Raw genomic sequence first — 16,637 nt, 5'->3', positions numbered from 1 at the left:
TCTGGAGGTATTGAGATTCATAGGCATTATTCCATCAACATTAAATGATCCCATACTGCTGTGTTTTTAGTTTTTTTTTTTGGTATGACTTTTATAATTACAAATTAATATACATTTTTGTGACAAATTGAAAAATATAGAAAGTATGAAAGAGAAAAATAACCCATGATCACTACCTAAACACTAATGACTATGAGTTCTTTACAAAAATTTTTTGCATTCATACTTTTAAAGAAAATCTGTTTTTTGTTATTTGCATGATTTTAAAATACAATTTCAAATTGTATTTATACCTAAATAATACAGGATTTTGAAGTATAATTTTAATGATCATAAATTGTTGTATTTTTAGTTTTACGATTCTGTGTTTCACCATTAGCATTTAACTAGAATACTGGGCAGATTTAATTTTTTTTCTAAAAATAATTCCCTTATAAAGATTACTTTATGTAAATTTTGGAGTTATTAATAAACATTTTATTAGAGTAAAAATACAGAAGCTAAATTATTGATTCAAAAGGAATAAGCATTTTTATATTATTGATAATTATTACTAAATACACATTGTAAGTATCCTATGCATATACATTTCCAACATCATTTGTGAGAATAACTATCTTATTTCCTCCTAATGATGCTGATTATCATTTTCAAGTAAACATTTTCTGCTCCAATAGGAGAAGTAGTGACTGATTGCATTTTGGGTGCCTAATTATACATTTTGTTTACTACTGAGTCTAACTTTTTAAAAACATGTTAGCTAGCTCCTTGTAAAATTTAATTAGGGTAAGAAAATTGCCTATTCATTATATTGTGAGCTTTTCTATCAGGTTGAATTGGAAAGAGCTACTTATCTGTAAAAATAAAACTTTGTCATGAATGTTTCACATTTTTCTAGGTTATGATGTCCCTTTTTTATTCTGTCTTTAAATCAATTGGTGAAGGAAATAAGTAGAGAAATCACCTTGCTGATTTAATTTTATTTATACACACACACAAACACACACACACACACACACACACATATATATATATATATATATATATATATATATATATATATATNCACACACACACACACACACACACATACATATATATATATATATATATATATATATATATATATATATATCAGTAATTGATGAAGTTAAGTAGATGAATTATTGTATAACTATCTACTATAGTTTGGATCTTAAATGTTTTCAAGAATCCCATGAATTAAATAAAGGCTTGGTTCCCACCTTGGTGCTATTTAGAGGTAGTGAAAATTTTAAAAGGTGGAGCCTAGTGGGAGACCTTAGCTCATTGGTGGTATGCCCTTTTAGTGGATTTTTCAACCCTGGTCTCTTCCTCTTTCTTTTCTATTCCTCACCATAAAGTGAACAGTTTTTCTCTACCACATACTTAACCATGACTTCCAACACTGTGAACCAGAATGAACCTTTTCTCCTTACAATTTGCTTATCTGAGGTATTTATTATAATGATGGAAAGCTATTAACACAATGTCTATCAGTTATTCATGAACTCTTCTTTCCTTTTATTTCCATCTATTCATTCAATGAAGACTTATTAAGCATTTGTTCAGTGAGTTTGTAAATTGGTATCATCTTAAAATTCTAAACAAGAGGAGTAAGGAATACTGGCATAGTGAGATATACATTTGAGCCTCCAGAATATGTGAGTCCCCAATCATATACTTCAGTTATAATTGTCTCTGTTTGAGGGACTATGAAATGAAGAAAAACTTATGCCTGCCTAGGAAATATTAGGATAAGCATATATTTTGAAAGAAATATGAAAAGCTGAGAGTTAGAGGATATAATCAATAATGATAAACCCTGAAGTAGCAAGAATCTGGAAATATAGAGACAGAAAAGTAAGAAGCATAAATAAGCAGAAGCTTGTTAAAAATGCATCAGATAATAAAAGTGACATTTTTAGAAATGTTCAGAACAAGAAGAATGAGGCCAGAATAAGCCCACTGCTTGGGGGCATATGACAATTCTGGAAGAAAGAGCTAATGCATGGGATGACAGAGAGAGGATTCAAAAAGATCTCAACAGGAAATAATGAAGGGCCAAGATAACAAGATGAAATTAAGTAGTGACAAATGAAACAACCTGCCCTTCAGTTAAAAGAACAACAACTATAAAAATACCCGATTGAGGAAACATGACAGTACACAGAAAAATGCTCTTAAGGTTTACATCAATTAAAAACTCAGTATGAATCAATGGTTGACAGTGTGACCAAAAATGACCACAATGACTATAGGAATCACTTACAGAAATGCAGAATTTCTGAGATAATTATCCCCACTACCTGCTCTTTATCAGAACATATCTGTTGTACTTTATTTATTTATTTTTCAGAACATGTCTGTTGTGGTGTTTTTGTTTTTGTTTTTTTTTCTCTCCTTTAGAGAGACAGGTACAAGTTAAGACTCACTAGTGCTAAGGACCATTTTGTACAATTTCTTGAAAGGACTTGGAAATTTCTCCTATAAATATGTTGAAAAGGAATGACATTCATAAAATGTTTGGATAACTATCAAAATAAAATTGTTTTTGCTTGTGCTCTGTGCTTCAGAATATATAAGAAAGCAGTGGATAAAATTTATAAAAATAAAGATGTCTGCTTAATATTTAAACATTTTCTTAATGCATTGTTTCTGGCCACTAGAAGAGTTGAAGAGATCAGAAATATTTTAGAAAGGATTAAATACAGGGTTAAATCTAAAAAGAAAGATTTTTCCTATAGTCTTTTACATTCTACCATCTGTATTAATCTACTTCTCATTTTTGTTAATGTAACCTAATAATTTGTTCTCATCAATTTCTTTCTCTTTAAATAATTATGTAAATGGTAGAATACATAATGATTTAATGATTATTAAATATCTTAACACTCAATCTTTAGAGTGATCAAGAGAGTATCAGAAATTAGAAACATATATGAAATCTGTCTCTTTCTGGCTACAAGAATTTGGGCAGAACACTTCACTTGAATGAACCTCAATAGCCAGACATCTGATTCTCATTAAGATAGAAAGGGCAAATATTATTATCATGTTAGACAAATTATGATAGTTGGTTGATATTATTTTCAGTCTTTCTTCTTTGCTGATCTTTCTTTACTTGTTCTACCAATTGATAATAAAATCTCCAAATATAAACTATAGAATTTTCCATTTATCTTTTTAATTCTATCAACTTTTTCCTCATGTATTAGAAGTTCTGTTATCATGGATTTCCACATTTATGATTGTTAGTGCCTGTGTGTGTGTATGTGTGTGTGTGTGTGGTGCTGGGAATTGAACCCACAGCTACGCACATGCTAAGCAAGGGCTCTTACCTCTGAGCTACTTCCCCAGCCTCTATGTCTTTGTATTAGTCTAATATTCTGCAAACTATTACTCCAAAGTAAATGGTTTGAAACAACAACATTCCTTATCACAGGTTCTAAAGATTAGAAATCTGAGTGTGCTAAATTAGGAGGGCCTTTTGCAATCAAGGTTTTGGCTAGGTCTATAGTCATCTCAATATTTGACTAATGAAGGATCTAATTGCAAGACCACTCACTTGGTTGTTGGCAGGATTTAGTCCCTCTTCAGATTCTGAACCAAGGGTACTAATTTCTAACTGGCTGGTAGTCTGAATCTACCTTCAATTATTTGTCTTATGGCCGTCTCCAGCACAGTAGTATGTTCTCTGAAAACACACAAGTAGAGAAGGAATACACACAACCAAAAGTCAGCAGTCAGAGTCTTTTTTCACCTAATCATAGAGGTTACACTCCATTATTTTTGCCATATTCTGTTAATTACAAATAGGTTTCTAGGTCCAGTCCACATTGAAAGGGAGGGCATTACATAAGGACATGAATTCCAGGAGGCAGAGGTAACTGGAAGACAGGTCTATCTTTTGAACTAACCCATTTATCCTTTAATTATATTTATTTCTACTTTTGGTAATAAATTTGTATTGAAAGATATTATGTCTGTTGTTAATATAACCACTGTTTGAAAGGGATATCTTTTTATTTAAAGTGTTTGTTTCATACACAACACATAGTTGTGTCTTTTTCCCCCTTTTTTTTTGATAAGTTTTTCCTTTTAGTTGTAATGTTTATCTCATTGATAGTTTATATATTTAAATGCAATTATTGGGACTGGGGATATAGCTCAAGTCGTTGCGCATTCGCCTGGCATGCGTGAGGCACTGGGTTCAATCCTCAGCACCACATAAAAATAAAATAAAGATATTGTGTTCACCTAAAGCTAAAAAATAAATATTTTTTAAAATGCAATTATTGATATTATTTGTTTATTGTTGCATAGCCTTGGGTTCACTATTTGTATATCACTTTTTGACTTCTACTTGTATCCTATATGTTTTGTTCCTGTGTTTATACTTTTCTGTCTTTTATTTAGAATTTTAGTTAACATTTTAGTTAGTTTTTTAACTATATTTCTGGTCTTATTTTTATATTTTAAATTTTTCTTTGTTACCTTAGGAATTACACAACATTCTTAACATTTTATATTCCCCATATAGTAAATCCATGTTCTCTTTACACAAATGTCTACATTTATTAAAAACTCCACAAAACAATGTTACAATTTTGGCTTTAAACAGTTATCTGGTTTATAGGGAAATTTTAAAAAACAAAACAAAACATGGTCTTTTGCATTAACCCAATTATAAGTAATTTCTGATGATTTTTATATTTTTTTCTTTGGATCTGGGTATCATTTTGCTCAATTTGAAAACGTGATTTTTTGTAGTTCAGGTATGATGGATATGAATTCTTCTTATTTTACATAAAAGTGTTTTTACTTGGCCATTATTTTTCAAGGTTATCTTAGATGTATATAGATTTCTGGGTTGAATTTATTTTTTCTTTAAGCACTTAGAATGACATTTTCTCTTTTTTTTCTTGTTTCCATGATTCCAATTAAAAGTTATTTATTTCTGCGTGTAATATGCCATTTTTCTCTTGTTGCTTTCAAGATATAATTTGTCTTTGGATTATAATAATTTAGCTTTGCTAGTTGTGCCTTGTTAGCTTCTTTACATTTTCTCTGTTTGGTGCTCATTTAGAATCTCCAATATGTAGATTTCTTTCTGTTATCAGTTTTGCAAAAATTTTGGCCATTATATACTCTCAAGTGTTTTTTTGTCTATTTCTCTCCTCTTTCATCATCTATTCCAATTGTACTTGTACTTACCATTTGGTTTCATTTAACAAGTCCTTGAGGCTTCTTCATTTTAAATGAGGCTTCATCTTTATCTTTCTTACTATAATTGTTCATATCTATCGATATATCTTCAAATTTACTTATTCCTTTGTTGTGGCCTTTCAGCTGCTGAATCCCTCCATTGTCTTTTTTATAATTTTCAATTATTTTTTTAACTTCTAGAATTTTCATTTGGTTCTTTTCTTAATTGATTTTGTTCTTTACTATAATTTCCAATTTCTCTACTGAAATGTTTATTAGTTGAAAAATATTCTGCTTTAATTCATTGAGGTAGTTATAATTACTATCCTAAAACTTATATCTGTCAGTTCCAATATCTTATTTATTTTATGATCAGGCTGGGTTTTTTTCCTCTAGTGGGAATAGTGCAATTTTTAAGTTATATCTGCACATTATGTCTATAAGTTGTAAAGATTCTAAGTCTGTCATTTTTCTTTGTAAACATAGTTTCCTTTGTTTTTGCTGTCAATTTTCTTGGCTGTGCACGAATTGCACACTTTTTCTTGCCTTAAAGTTTTGGTCTCAGGTCATGTCTTTGATCTTGTTTTACATGTGTTGTACAGGGATCTATCAAAAATTGGGACCCACCCTATGGCTTCTTTTTTTTTTTTCAGGTGTTCCATATTCTCAGTCACATTGACAATTTTCTAGCTTCATTTTTCTTGTTTCCAAGATCAGGAAGACCACAGGTTTCTCCATGCTGTGGCCCTGCCATGGTCGGATGCATCACACAGCCTGCACTTTGCCACAGGCTAAAAGATGTAGAATTGAGGACTTACTTGTGTAGCTCCTCATCTCTCTTTAAGGGAGCATTCACACATAATCAGAGTCTGCCTACTTCTGTTCACTGTTCCACACCCTTAGGTGGTTGCTTTTTACATGATATTTGAATTTCAGTGTTTTTCTGAAGAAAATACAAGTAGAAGGATATGATATACATTATATTCAGAACAGGAATTCCCATTCTTTTGCATTTAAACTAGACTTCCTAAAGATAGCAAGATAGCATATAACGTTTGTCATTTTATGATGAAGATTATTACTGTTATTATTATTCAGTCTTACTATCACTGCTGTTTAATTGGAGTAGTCAAACCTCTTAATTCATTATAATTATCAGTATGATCGGGATTGTTTTATCAGACATTTTGTCATTTGTTTCACTTGTTTCTTATGTATTATCTTTTCTTTCTTTCTCTTAGATCACATGTTAATATGTAGCATTTATCTCCATTATTGCTAATTTGCTATTTTTTATCAAATTTGCTTAATAGTTGCTCTAGCTAACAGATTATAATTTCATCTTTTATTTGTAAAAAGTATTTTCAAATAACATTGTACTACTACACATATTAAGAACCTTAAGACAATATCTTTTCATTTAGTTTTTCCCTTCGATTGTGCTATTGGTGTCATATATTTTAGCTGTACACATATCACAAATTAAAAACACATTATTTTTCCTTTTTGAAAGATCATAACTGAAAAAAGTATTGTTTACAATTTCCCCAAATATTTACCATTTCGATGCTCAATATACTGAATTATAGGTCCACATTTATTTCTGATATATTTTAATTCTGTTTAAAGCATATTTCTTTTAATATCACTTGTGATGTAGATATCATTTTAGTAAATTCTGTTAGTTTTTACTGGTCTGAAAGTCTGGTTCCCTTTATTTTGGGATATTTTTGCTCAGTATATAATTCTATATTTTTGTCTTTATATTTGTCTTTAAATTTTAGTACCTTAAAATGTCATTCACTTATCCCCTAGCTTGAATAACATTAGATGAGAAGTCTCAAATTCCTGCTTTTTTTCTTTATGTGTCCTTCTTTTTCTGACTGTTCTTAAGTTTTACTCTTCATTGCTAGTTTCCAGCAACTTGACTGAGATGTGCCTTGGTGTATTTATCCTACACGCAGTTACTTTGTTTATCTTACTTGCAGTTTCTTTAGCTTCTTGGATGTGTGAATTTGTAGTTTTCACTCAATTTGGCAAAAAAAAAAATGACCATTATTCCTTCAAATTTTCAAATAACCTTGCAGAACTACACCCTGTAACTAGGGAGCTTAGATTTAAAGGACAGAGTAAAGGATTTCCTATGAACATGTATGGATATTTTTCTCCAAAACACTCCCTCTTGATTAGTAAAAAGCCCTGAAAAATTTGACCACCTCAGTGCCTTAGTCAATTTGGGCTATTATAACAACATACCATAGACTGGGTGACTTAAATAACAAGAATTTCTTCTCACAATCCTGGAAGCTGAGAAGACCAAAATCAAGGTGCTGACAAATTGAAGTCACTGTCTGGTGAGGTCGCTCCTACTGGTTTGCCAATGACAGTCTTCTTGTTATATCCTATCATGATAGAGTGTGGGAACTCTTCTTTCACTTTTAAAAAGGATATATATGACACAATTTTCCTATGTTCATATATGAATACAACACAGTGAATCCCTCCATTGTGTACATCCACAAGAATGTGGTCCTAATTAGAATAGATATACTCCATGATTGTATAATTATATCAAAATGGAATCTACTGTTATGTATAACTACAAAGAATCAATAAAAATGCATTTAAAAATAAATGGAAAGACACCATATTCATAGATTGGAAGACTCACTACTCATTCTTCCAAAATTGTCAGATGGCCATGAAGAAGAAGCCTGCTAGCTGAGCTGAGATGTAGCTCAGTGGCTTGCATGAAGCATTGAGTTCAATCCCCCACACAGGTGGGTGTGGGGCTGCTCTGAGCATTGGTAGGCAAGTCTTTTTGAAGATACATTTTCATTTATTTTGAAGCAGAATCCCTGGGTTCTTTGTCAGATACACAGATTGCATTTATTTCCTCCTAAACTGTGTCTTTTCTTCATTTTTCTAAACATATCTCTTAAAGAAGGGAATTTTTAAATTTCCATGAAATGCAATAGATTTGATTTTTTTAAAAAAAAAATTAAACAATAATAAAAAGGATACAAATATCACCATGGAAGCTACACCCTTATGACTTTATCTAAGCCTAATTACTTCCCCCAAAAGCCTCAATTCCTAATACCATTCCACTGGTATTCAAAATAGGAATGGTATTCAAAATAGGAACCTTGGGGATCACAAACACAAAATCAGCCCTAAAGAATTCTGCTATTTACCTCCTAAATTTTATGAGACCACCATTATCTGCCTATGATCCCTTTTTTGATAAAATTGTCTGTGAATACCTGTAATTAAGAAACCAAGACAGAAAATTTTATTTCTCTTCTACAGAGTTCACAGATCTGAGCTGCCTGTTGTACCTTATCAGTTAACTGTAAGCATATTTTATGTATAGTTGGAAAGTAAATTCATGCCCCCTGTATTCATAATGGCCAAGAGTGAAAAATTAGTAATTACTGTGTGTATGTGTGTGTGTGTGTGTGTGTGTGTGTGTGTGTAAAGGTCAATAATAGGTGATATTTCAGACATAAATGGAAAATTGATCTAAATATTAAATACTGTATTTTCTCTGATTAAGAAACATAAGCTCTGAAAACTCTTGGATAATGCCTTCTGAGCTACATTATCACTAAAAGGCAAAAGGCAAAAAATAAATTCTGATGTGATTAGTTTTGCTTGTTGATTTCTAAATGAGAAAATAAAAAAACCTCCAAATGCTGCTTTATTTTTTTTCCTTTTTTAGCAGAACCACTTCCTCAATCCTACATAAATATTTAGGTACAATATTTTCTAGCCACAATGATAAGAGCATTAGACTATTAAATGAACTTCTTTCTGTGCCAAAAGCACTCCTGTAAATATGGTGATTGTTTTTAAACTTGCCAGACTTTCTGTAAGAAGTGTGGCAAGCACCAACCCCACAAAGTAACACAGTGCAAGAAAGGTAAGTGTTCACTGTCTGCACAGGTAAAGTGGTATTATGACAGGAAGCACAGTGGCTGGCCATGGTGGGCAGACTAAGCCAGTTTGGCTACAACTACAAAGATGATTCCACTGAGGTTTGAGTGTGTTGAAAATCCAAGAGAATACTGGCTATTTAGAGATACAAGCATTTTGAACTAAGAGGAGATAAGAGAAAGGGCCAAGTGATCCAGTTTTAAACTTCCTTTTGTATTATTACAAAAAAAATAAACTACTGAGTTATGTTCACTTAAATATACATATATATTTTATTGAGGAATAATTAGGCATATATATATGACAAAATGATTTAGTATTATCATTGTATATATCATATATATACCTCAATTCTTAATTCTTAATTGAGGTATATATGATATATATATATAATGATAATAATAAATCATTTTGATACCATATTATCTCATTGGTATGGGATATATATGTATGTGTGTATGTGTGTGTATATGTATGTATGTATTAAAGTAGACATATAGATCTTCAAAATGTATATCGAGCACTTCAAAACTGTCAAGTGGTTTGAAATAATTTTGTGATTTTTCTTTTCCTTAATTGTTTTTTATTACATTGGCTATTCAGTCCAGTGCACATGGTGATCATCAGTTTTTGTTTATAACTAAAGCTTAGATTCTGTAAATCAGAGCATGATGATCATAATTATGAAAAGTAATCATTTAAAATCTGAGGGTTTCTCAAAAACTAACTCTACAATAATGAGTACAGTGGTCTTTTTGCAGTGTCCTTTGTTACATTAAAACAGGACGTGTATTAATCAACTTCCTGTTACTATAAGAATATATGTGAAATAATATATTTGAAAGAAAAAAAGGTTTATTTGGGCTCACAATTTTACATATTCCAATTCATGACTGGTTGGCCCTATCACTTTTGAACCTGTGGTAAGCCTACAGTACATCATGGCAGGAACCACATGGGGGAAAAAGATTCTCAACTCATGGCAGCCAGAAATCAAGGAGAAAGAAGAGGGATGAAGTCCTCCTCAAAAGCCTGTCCTCCCAGTGATCTAATTACCTTACACTTGGCCCCACCTCTTAAAGGTCTACAATCTTTGAATAGCATTACAGGTTGGCGAGCAAACTTTTAATATACCTGCCTTCAGTGGACTCTTCTTCAGATCATAGCAGGGGATATTTGTTTTCTAATTCCTAGATATTTCTTTATACAAATAAATATCTATTAACATAATTTATGTAAATGTGTATATGAATACCTCAAAAATCTTGAATACTTACTAGCAAAACTTGGTTCATTAAAGAGAACAACAATGGAGAATTTTTTATTAGAGATGGAGCTTTATAAGAATTAATTTGCGGCTACTCACATCTACTTGTGTCACATTCAATCCAGCAGGTGGCAAGCTTGATATTTTTGTTGTTGTTGTTTTTATGTTGTTGCTTTTATTGAAGAGGTAGAAATATCGAACCAAGTTTCAATGGATCTAAAGAGTAACACTTTTGATACACCATGACATAAGAAAACTAAATTTTCAAATTGTGGAGGCACTAGAGTTTGAATAGCAATGTAGTTTGTGTAGTTTTTTCTCTATTTTAAGGTTAAATCCTATAATTTTTTTCTAACAAATAATTTTTAGGGATAATGATAATAATAAATCATTTTGTCAGTTTTAACCCATTTTTTGTTCTTAGTTTCTGCAATTATGAAGTTTTAGATGCATTTGTGTTTATTTTGGGAGAATATTTAACACCAATTTACCAGGTATGCAGAATATATTCTGTGCCAGAAAAAGTAATGTAAGAATCTATTGAAAATTCTTACATTGACAGACATGATTTTAAACACATAATAACATGTAATTTCATTTGTGGATAGTGATTGTTTTAACTTTAGTCCTGAGAATATTTCTCGTGTATTGTGACTTATTGGAAGTTACTCAAAAGTAAAGAGAAGTTTAATTTGTTCTATGTAAATTTTCATTTTCAAAGTTCTGGATTCTGTACCAGAGTCCCAGAATCAATCAAGATTGGTTATATTTGGACATCTGATTAGGTTTTAAAGTATTAAAGTAAGCTTATTTCTTGCCATCACATTTGTCAGTGATAGAAATTCAGCCATAAGACAATATTTGTTCATTTCTCTTTGAAATTCATTTATTGCTTATGCCAACGCTATGTTCTCTACAAATATTAAGTTCTCTTCTAATAAACTATTCTCTTTTCTCCATGTCTGCATTAATTACTTTATTTTAATAAATACTAATTAAACAACTAATTATTCTTTTATGAAAGAGGAAGAAGAAAATACAAAAAGAACCATGATGACTAAATTCAAACCAAAGATTAGACAACACAGATCCTTCATTATTTCTATGTATAGATTGGATCATTTAGATGACATTTACAATATTTAAATACAGTAAACTATGGTTCACTAGGCAAAAATTGTTTGAGGGATTTTAGCAAATGGCTATGTGATGGGCCAAGTTTTAAGAAGTAGCAAGTGAACTCACTAATTATCATTCAATATAAATGTTTAAGTTGTTCTCTAACTTTACAATAACTGACAACTCTTTGAGACCAAATAACATGTAATTGTTCTTTCTTTTTATTTTTAAGGAAAGACTCAAGTTTTAAAATTGCAGAATAAATATGCCATAAAGAAATAAGTTATTCTGTAGAATTAAATTTAAACTGTGAAACAAGCCCCAAATCAAATTTAAGAACACTGGCAGTAACACTTAGGCTACAGAATTTAGGCAATGGATCACTCAGATTTTGTGTTTTCAATATTGTGGCTTTAAAAACAGAAGCCTCCAGTAACCGAGGTGCCTGCACTGTGCACAAACTTGTCTGCACGTATTTAGAGGTCAGGATGCCTTAACTTTATGTTATTGTACCCCTACTCAATTCTCCTTTACTCTGTTTTCCTTCAGTCCATCTCTACCTGCAGAATCCAGTTTTTGAGAAAGATGATCCACAGCTGAAAACCTTTTCTCCCATTCCCCTACTCTCTGGATATCCTTAATAACATACCTTGAGATTTTTCATAGGGTAAGACCAGAGAAATGGAAACAAGATTCAAATATAGCGATTCCCACACTTCTGGAGATCCATATGCGTCAAAGATGACAAAACAAAAATACCCAGGCCAAGCTTGGTCTGTGCCCTGATGTTTCTGGCTAAGGTTGACAGTCAAAAACGGTTGTGCTTTGAGCCCCACAATTTTTTTTTAAATGTCTGTTTCAATGTAGTCCTTGAATTTCAGTGGTAACACAGGGTTACCAGCTGGGCCAAGTCTGGCTACACATCCCAGGACTCGCAGTGCGCCTAGGGGAAAGCAGGGATCTGTGGGCTAGAGAGAATTGTTGCCACATCTTCACGGAAGTGAGGCTCCAGCCAACTGCTGCTTCTCCCTTGGATATGGAACTTGACAGGTCCTGATAGCCTGGAGTGGACGTTCTTTATAAGCAGGCTTGAGTCTAGCCCATCTGGACAGAGGAGTTCCTCCGTGAGGGTCCTTCGGAGTCTAGTGAAATTAGTGTTTGGCTTTTCTCCAGCCCCTGCTCTCTCTGCCTTTCCTGGCTCACTGCTCCCCCGCCCCTTCCCCCGCCACCACCACCCCGCGTATACGCAGAAGAAGAAAGTTTTACACAGAATGAGCCCCGCGTTGACGTAGGCATCGCCTCTTCTCCCTGCTGGATGGAAGCCCAGAAGGGAGTAAATGGGGGAGATGCGGAGGTCGGCATCTCTTGGATTCCTGTGGTTAGGGTCCCCGGGCGGGGCAGATCGAGGGCTAGCCAAGAGAACTGGTCCTAGACCCACAAATACATCAGGCTTTTCCCTCCTCCGTCAACCTCCTAAATTCCAATGAGGTCATAGCAATGAGAGAGAATCGGATCAAGAGAGAGGGGGAGGAAGAGGACGACGACGAGGGAGAAGAAACCCAGATGGAAAGAGGCCATCAGACAAGGTCGCATTTTCTGGCGACACGGAGACTGCGAGGAGCGTGGTGCTGAATACCATTCGCCGACTCCTCCAGGGGACCTAGAGACTTGCAGAAGCACTTTGCATTACCATGAAAACAAAGGAGAGGAGGCAAGAGGAAGAGGCAGAGAGAAGCTCTGAGCAGTCCCCCTAGGCTCTCCGGGAAGCTAAGCTCATTCTCCTCCTTAAGGAAAGAAAAGGGACCCTGAAAGGTCCCGGAGGCTGAGAAAGGAATAGGGTTTCCCTGCGGAGATTGGGACACGGCAGAACTCTGGACAGCGCCTCTTGAGCACGGCTCTGGCTCCCAGATCTCCCCCGGTCTCAGGCTCTTTGAAAGCCCTGCTACCGCTGTGATCTCTTCCGGACTCTTATCAAGCCCAGGAAGATCTGTCCACGATCCCTGTCTGAGCGTGCCAGTGGGTGGAGCAGCTCTTTGCCTCTGACCGGGCCAGGGAGGAGGGTCTCCAGTTCTGGAAATCCAGTCCTTGTGGATAATGTTTCGCTGCTGAAGAAAGAAAAGTTTTAGGATCTGGTAGGGGGTGGAAGGGGTGAGGAGGATCGTGGAAGAAAGAAGGTGGATGGTTGGTTTTCCTCTGTGATCTGAAAGGAATGATGACCCAGGAAGGATGTGCACCAGCGGCCAGATTATTGGGAGCCTCTTGGTGCTTTCCGTGCTGGAGATAGGGTTGGGGGTATCCAGCGTGGCCGTGGGGGCGGTCAGCTTCAGCCTGGCCCTCCGAGAGCACAAGCCGCAGCTCGGAGACTCGTCCCCGGTATGGAGCGGGGTGTGTGTACGTTGAGCCATTTCACTCTCTCTTTACCTCTTTACGGTGATGGTCAGTGTGTGTGCGTTAGTCACCCCCTCCCCGGAAAACAAAATCATAAATCTCCTCTGGCTTGCATGTAGGTTTGAATCGGCAAACTATGCTTCTTTATGTTGTCCTTTTATTTATTTGGGCTTTTTTTTTTCTTTTACCAAGACCAAATTAAATGGCTTTGTTTAAAGTTGGGGGGACTGTGTTCAATTCCACTGGCTGATTCTACAAAAGGGCTGGCCAGTGTTAATGATTTGGGAGTCACATCTGTCAAGGGTAGACTCAGTCTTTTGTTCTTTTTATAAGGAAGATAAAAATGAGAGTGTTACATCATTTTCTTGTGTCAGAAACAAGCAGGGATAGTTATGCATTTATCTCTGGGCAACAATGCCCAGGGTATACAAAAGTCAACAACAATATGACAATGACAAAAAGAAAGAAAGAAAAAACAATTGTGGTGTGCTTGTGAAAGGAGCATATGAGTGCATTTCGTCCCAGAAAACACCACTCTTAATTTTTCTTTGCTATCTTTCTAATACTTTACCTTTGAAAACTCTTTTGTAAGTTGGAGGCAATAAGTTTAGTAAGAATGGCAAGTTTATCAATAATGGTAAGGAATGCAACAGAGTTCTAATTGGAGAATAACCCATCTCTCATAGAAAAATGTCATAATTTTTCTAGGTAAGGTGGCAGACCCTACAAGCTTCTTGGTTAGTTACTTGAGTGAATCTTAAAGAAAGCTTTAGAGGCCCATTTCTTCCAACAAGAATAAATAAAATAATTTAGCACTATTCTTAGTGAGGACCTAATTGTTAAAAAAAAAAAAAACCTCTCCTTTAAATTATATGGCTGTCAGGCCCTCTGAGTCTCCAGCTTGTTCCCACTATTCTATGTAATCTATTAAATAAGTATTCTGTCACTGATAATCCATAATGTATTTAACAACCATGGCTTCATTATTTAAGCTTTAAGACACTAGGAGAAAATGACCATTTTGGAGTCCATGAAAAATCATTCCAAAGTAATTCATTTTTAAAAAATGCTCTGGCATGCTTAAAACTGATAAAATTGTGCTTTGGGTAATTAGTTTTTGTATTTAATTTTTTCCAGGTGAGATAAATATACTTATATTACAGAACTTGAAAGAAAAATGGTATTGAAATCTCCTAAGAATACTTGTTCTGAAATCAATTATTATCTACTATTAACCTCCAAATAGCTATCTTGTTCTTAATTATGTAATTTTTGTGAAGGTATATATTAAATTTGAGTTTGAACAGATAAAAGGCACATCTTAAATCTGATAATTCTACATCTTATATGTGGTTATAAATATTTTTGAGAGTTGTGGTTATTGTTGTTATTATATAAACAGAAATAAGACTTTGAAACTTCTATTGTACAACTGTCAAAGTGTAATGCCAATATGTAGAGAAAGGGGGAGAAAATGCCATCTTTTTATGGCTTAAGAATGATAAGACTCAAATACTCTTCAAGTCATTTCCTACCCCCCCCTAAAATTCAAGAAATTGAATGAATAAGCATAAGTGTCTCTAAATATTAACATATCCACTTTATATTCAAAAATTTTAAATGACTACATTAGCTTGGTATTGTGTAAAATATAACACTCATATCCATAAAGTCACTATTACAAAGAATTTCTTCCATTTTTAATTTGTTGTTCAGAGTGAGCCAAATTCACCTAGATTCCGGGAACAATAATTTTTAATTATATAGTCTAGTTTAGTAAAATCAAATAATACATTTGACTGAATGAATGTGTTTGAAACTAAAGAACCCAATACCATTGCTCACTGACATAAACCTAACTTAGAAAATTCAAATTTGTGAAGAAGTAAATACTCAATTAGGATCTTTATGCTTATCATTTTATTGGCTGGCTATGCAGACTATTTAAATTATTTGTGGTAAGTCATTTGTGAAACAATCTGAACTGCCTCTTAATTCCTTCACTGGTGAATTCATATAACAAGTAAGAATACAAAGTTGAGCGTGTGAAAACCACTTTACTATTTACTACAGAAGGTAGCAAAATGAATCAGAGCATCATCCTCAAAAGGCTACTGCTGGCAAAGAAAACAATATGTTCACATCACTAACTTGGTTAGTGGTAAAAAGTTAGTGTGACCTCAGAGGGATACAAGGACAAAAAGGGAGAGAAAGGTTGGCATGGTCAATGAAATATCCATGGAAGAAATATTATTTTATTCTTGAACTTGAAAATTTATTGAGACATGGAATCAAGTTATCACAGTGTTCATGTATCACTGTGTAAGGATCTGCAGTCAGACTACTTGGTTAAAAAATCTCAGATCTGTCACTTCTAGATGGGTGATGAGGCAAAGTTTCCTCATGTGTAAAACAGGACTGGTACAAGGCACAGATTAAATAATGCTCTAAGTAAAGAGCCTGGCATGCAGTGAGCATTGAATTAATAGAAACAGCAAACACTGGACACACAAACTTGCAGTATAGGGGGTGAGAAGTGAGATCCTTTCAGGCAGCATGGATGAAGGCAAAGAACAGGGATAGGGAAGGTTGTGTTCCAGGAATTGGCTCTTCATATTTTTCTAGGGTTTAGTTGTGGGAGAGGAAGATAAGGATAGACAGAGGGTTTGTGGCCAGATCATAAGAGACTGTGTGCCCA

General features: G+C 33.9%; 1 protein-coding gene and 1 pseudogene across 4 annotated transcripts in view; both read left to right on the top strand.

Annotated features, from left to right (window-relative positions):
* Positions 1–9,368, top strand: part of LOC125615513 — a 78,436-nt pseudogene extending 69,068 nt beyond the window's left edge.
* Positions 9,369–12,577: 3,209 nt separating this feature from the next.
* The window catches only part of Tmem196 (transmembrane protein 196), a 65,541-nt gene continuing 61,481 nt past the window's right edge, over positions 12,578–16,637 (top strand). The window contains exon 1 of one of the 4 annotated variants that reach the window (XM_015498162.2): positions 12,578–13,942. In XM_015498162.2, the coding sequence (XP_015353648.1) occupies positions 13,778–13,942 (165 nt within the window). In that variant the 5' untranslated portion in view covers positions 12,578–13,777. The remainder of the gene's footprint in view (positions 13,943–16,637) is intronic. The other 3 variants (XM_015498163.2, XM_048799688.1, XM_048799689.1) reach the window with 3 other exon arrangements.

Source organism: Marmota marmota, unplaced genomic scaffold, assembly GCF_001458135.2.
Source record: "Marmota marmota marmota unplaced genomic scaffold, marMar, whole genome shotgun sequence".
NCBI classification, from domain to species: Eukaryota; Metazoa; Chordata; class Mammalia; order Rodentia; family Sciuridae; genus Marmota; species Marmota marmota.
This window is presented reverse-complemented; position numbering and strand designations above follow the sequence as displayed.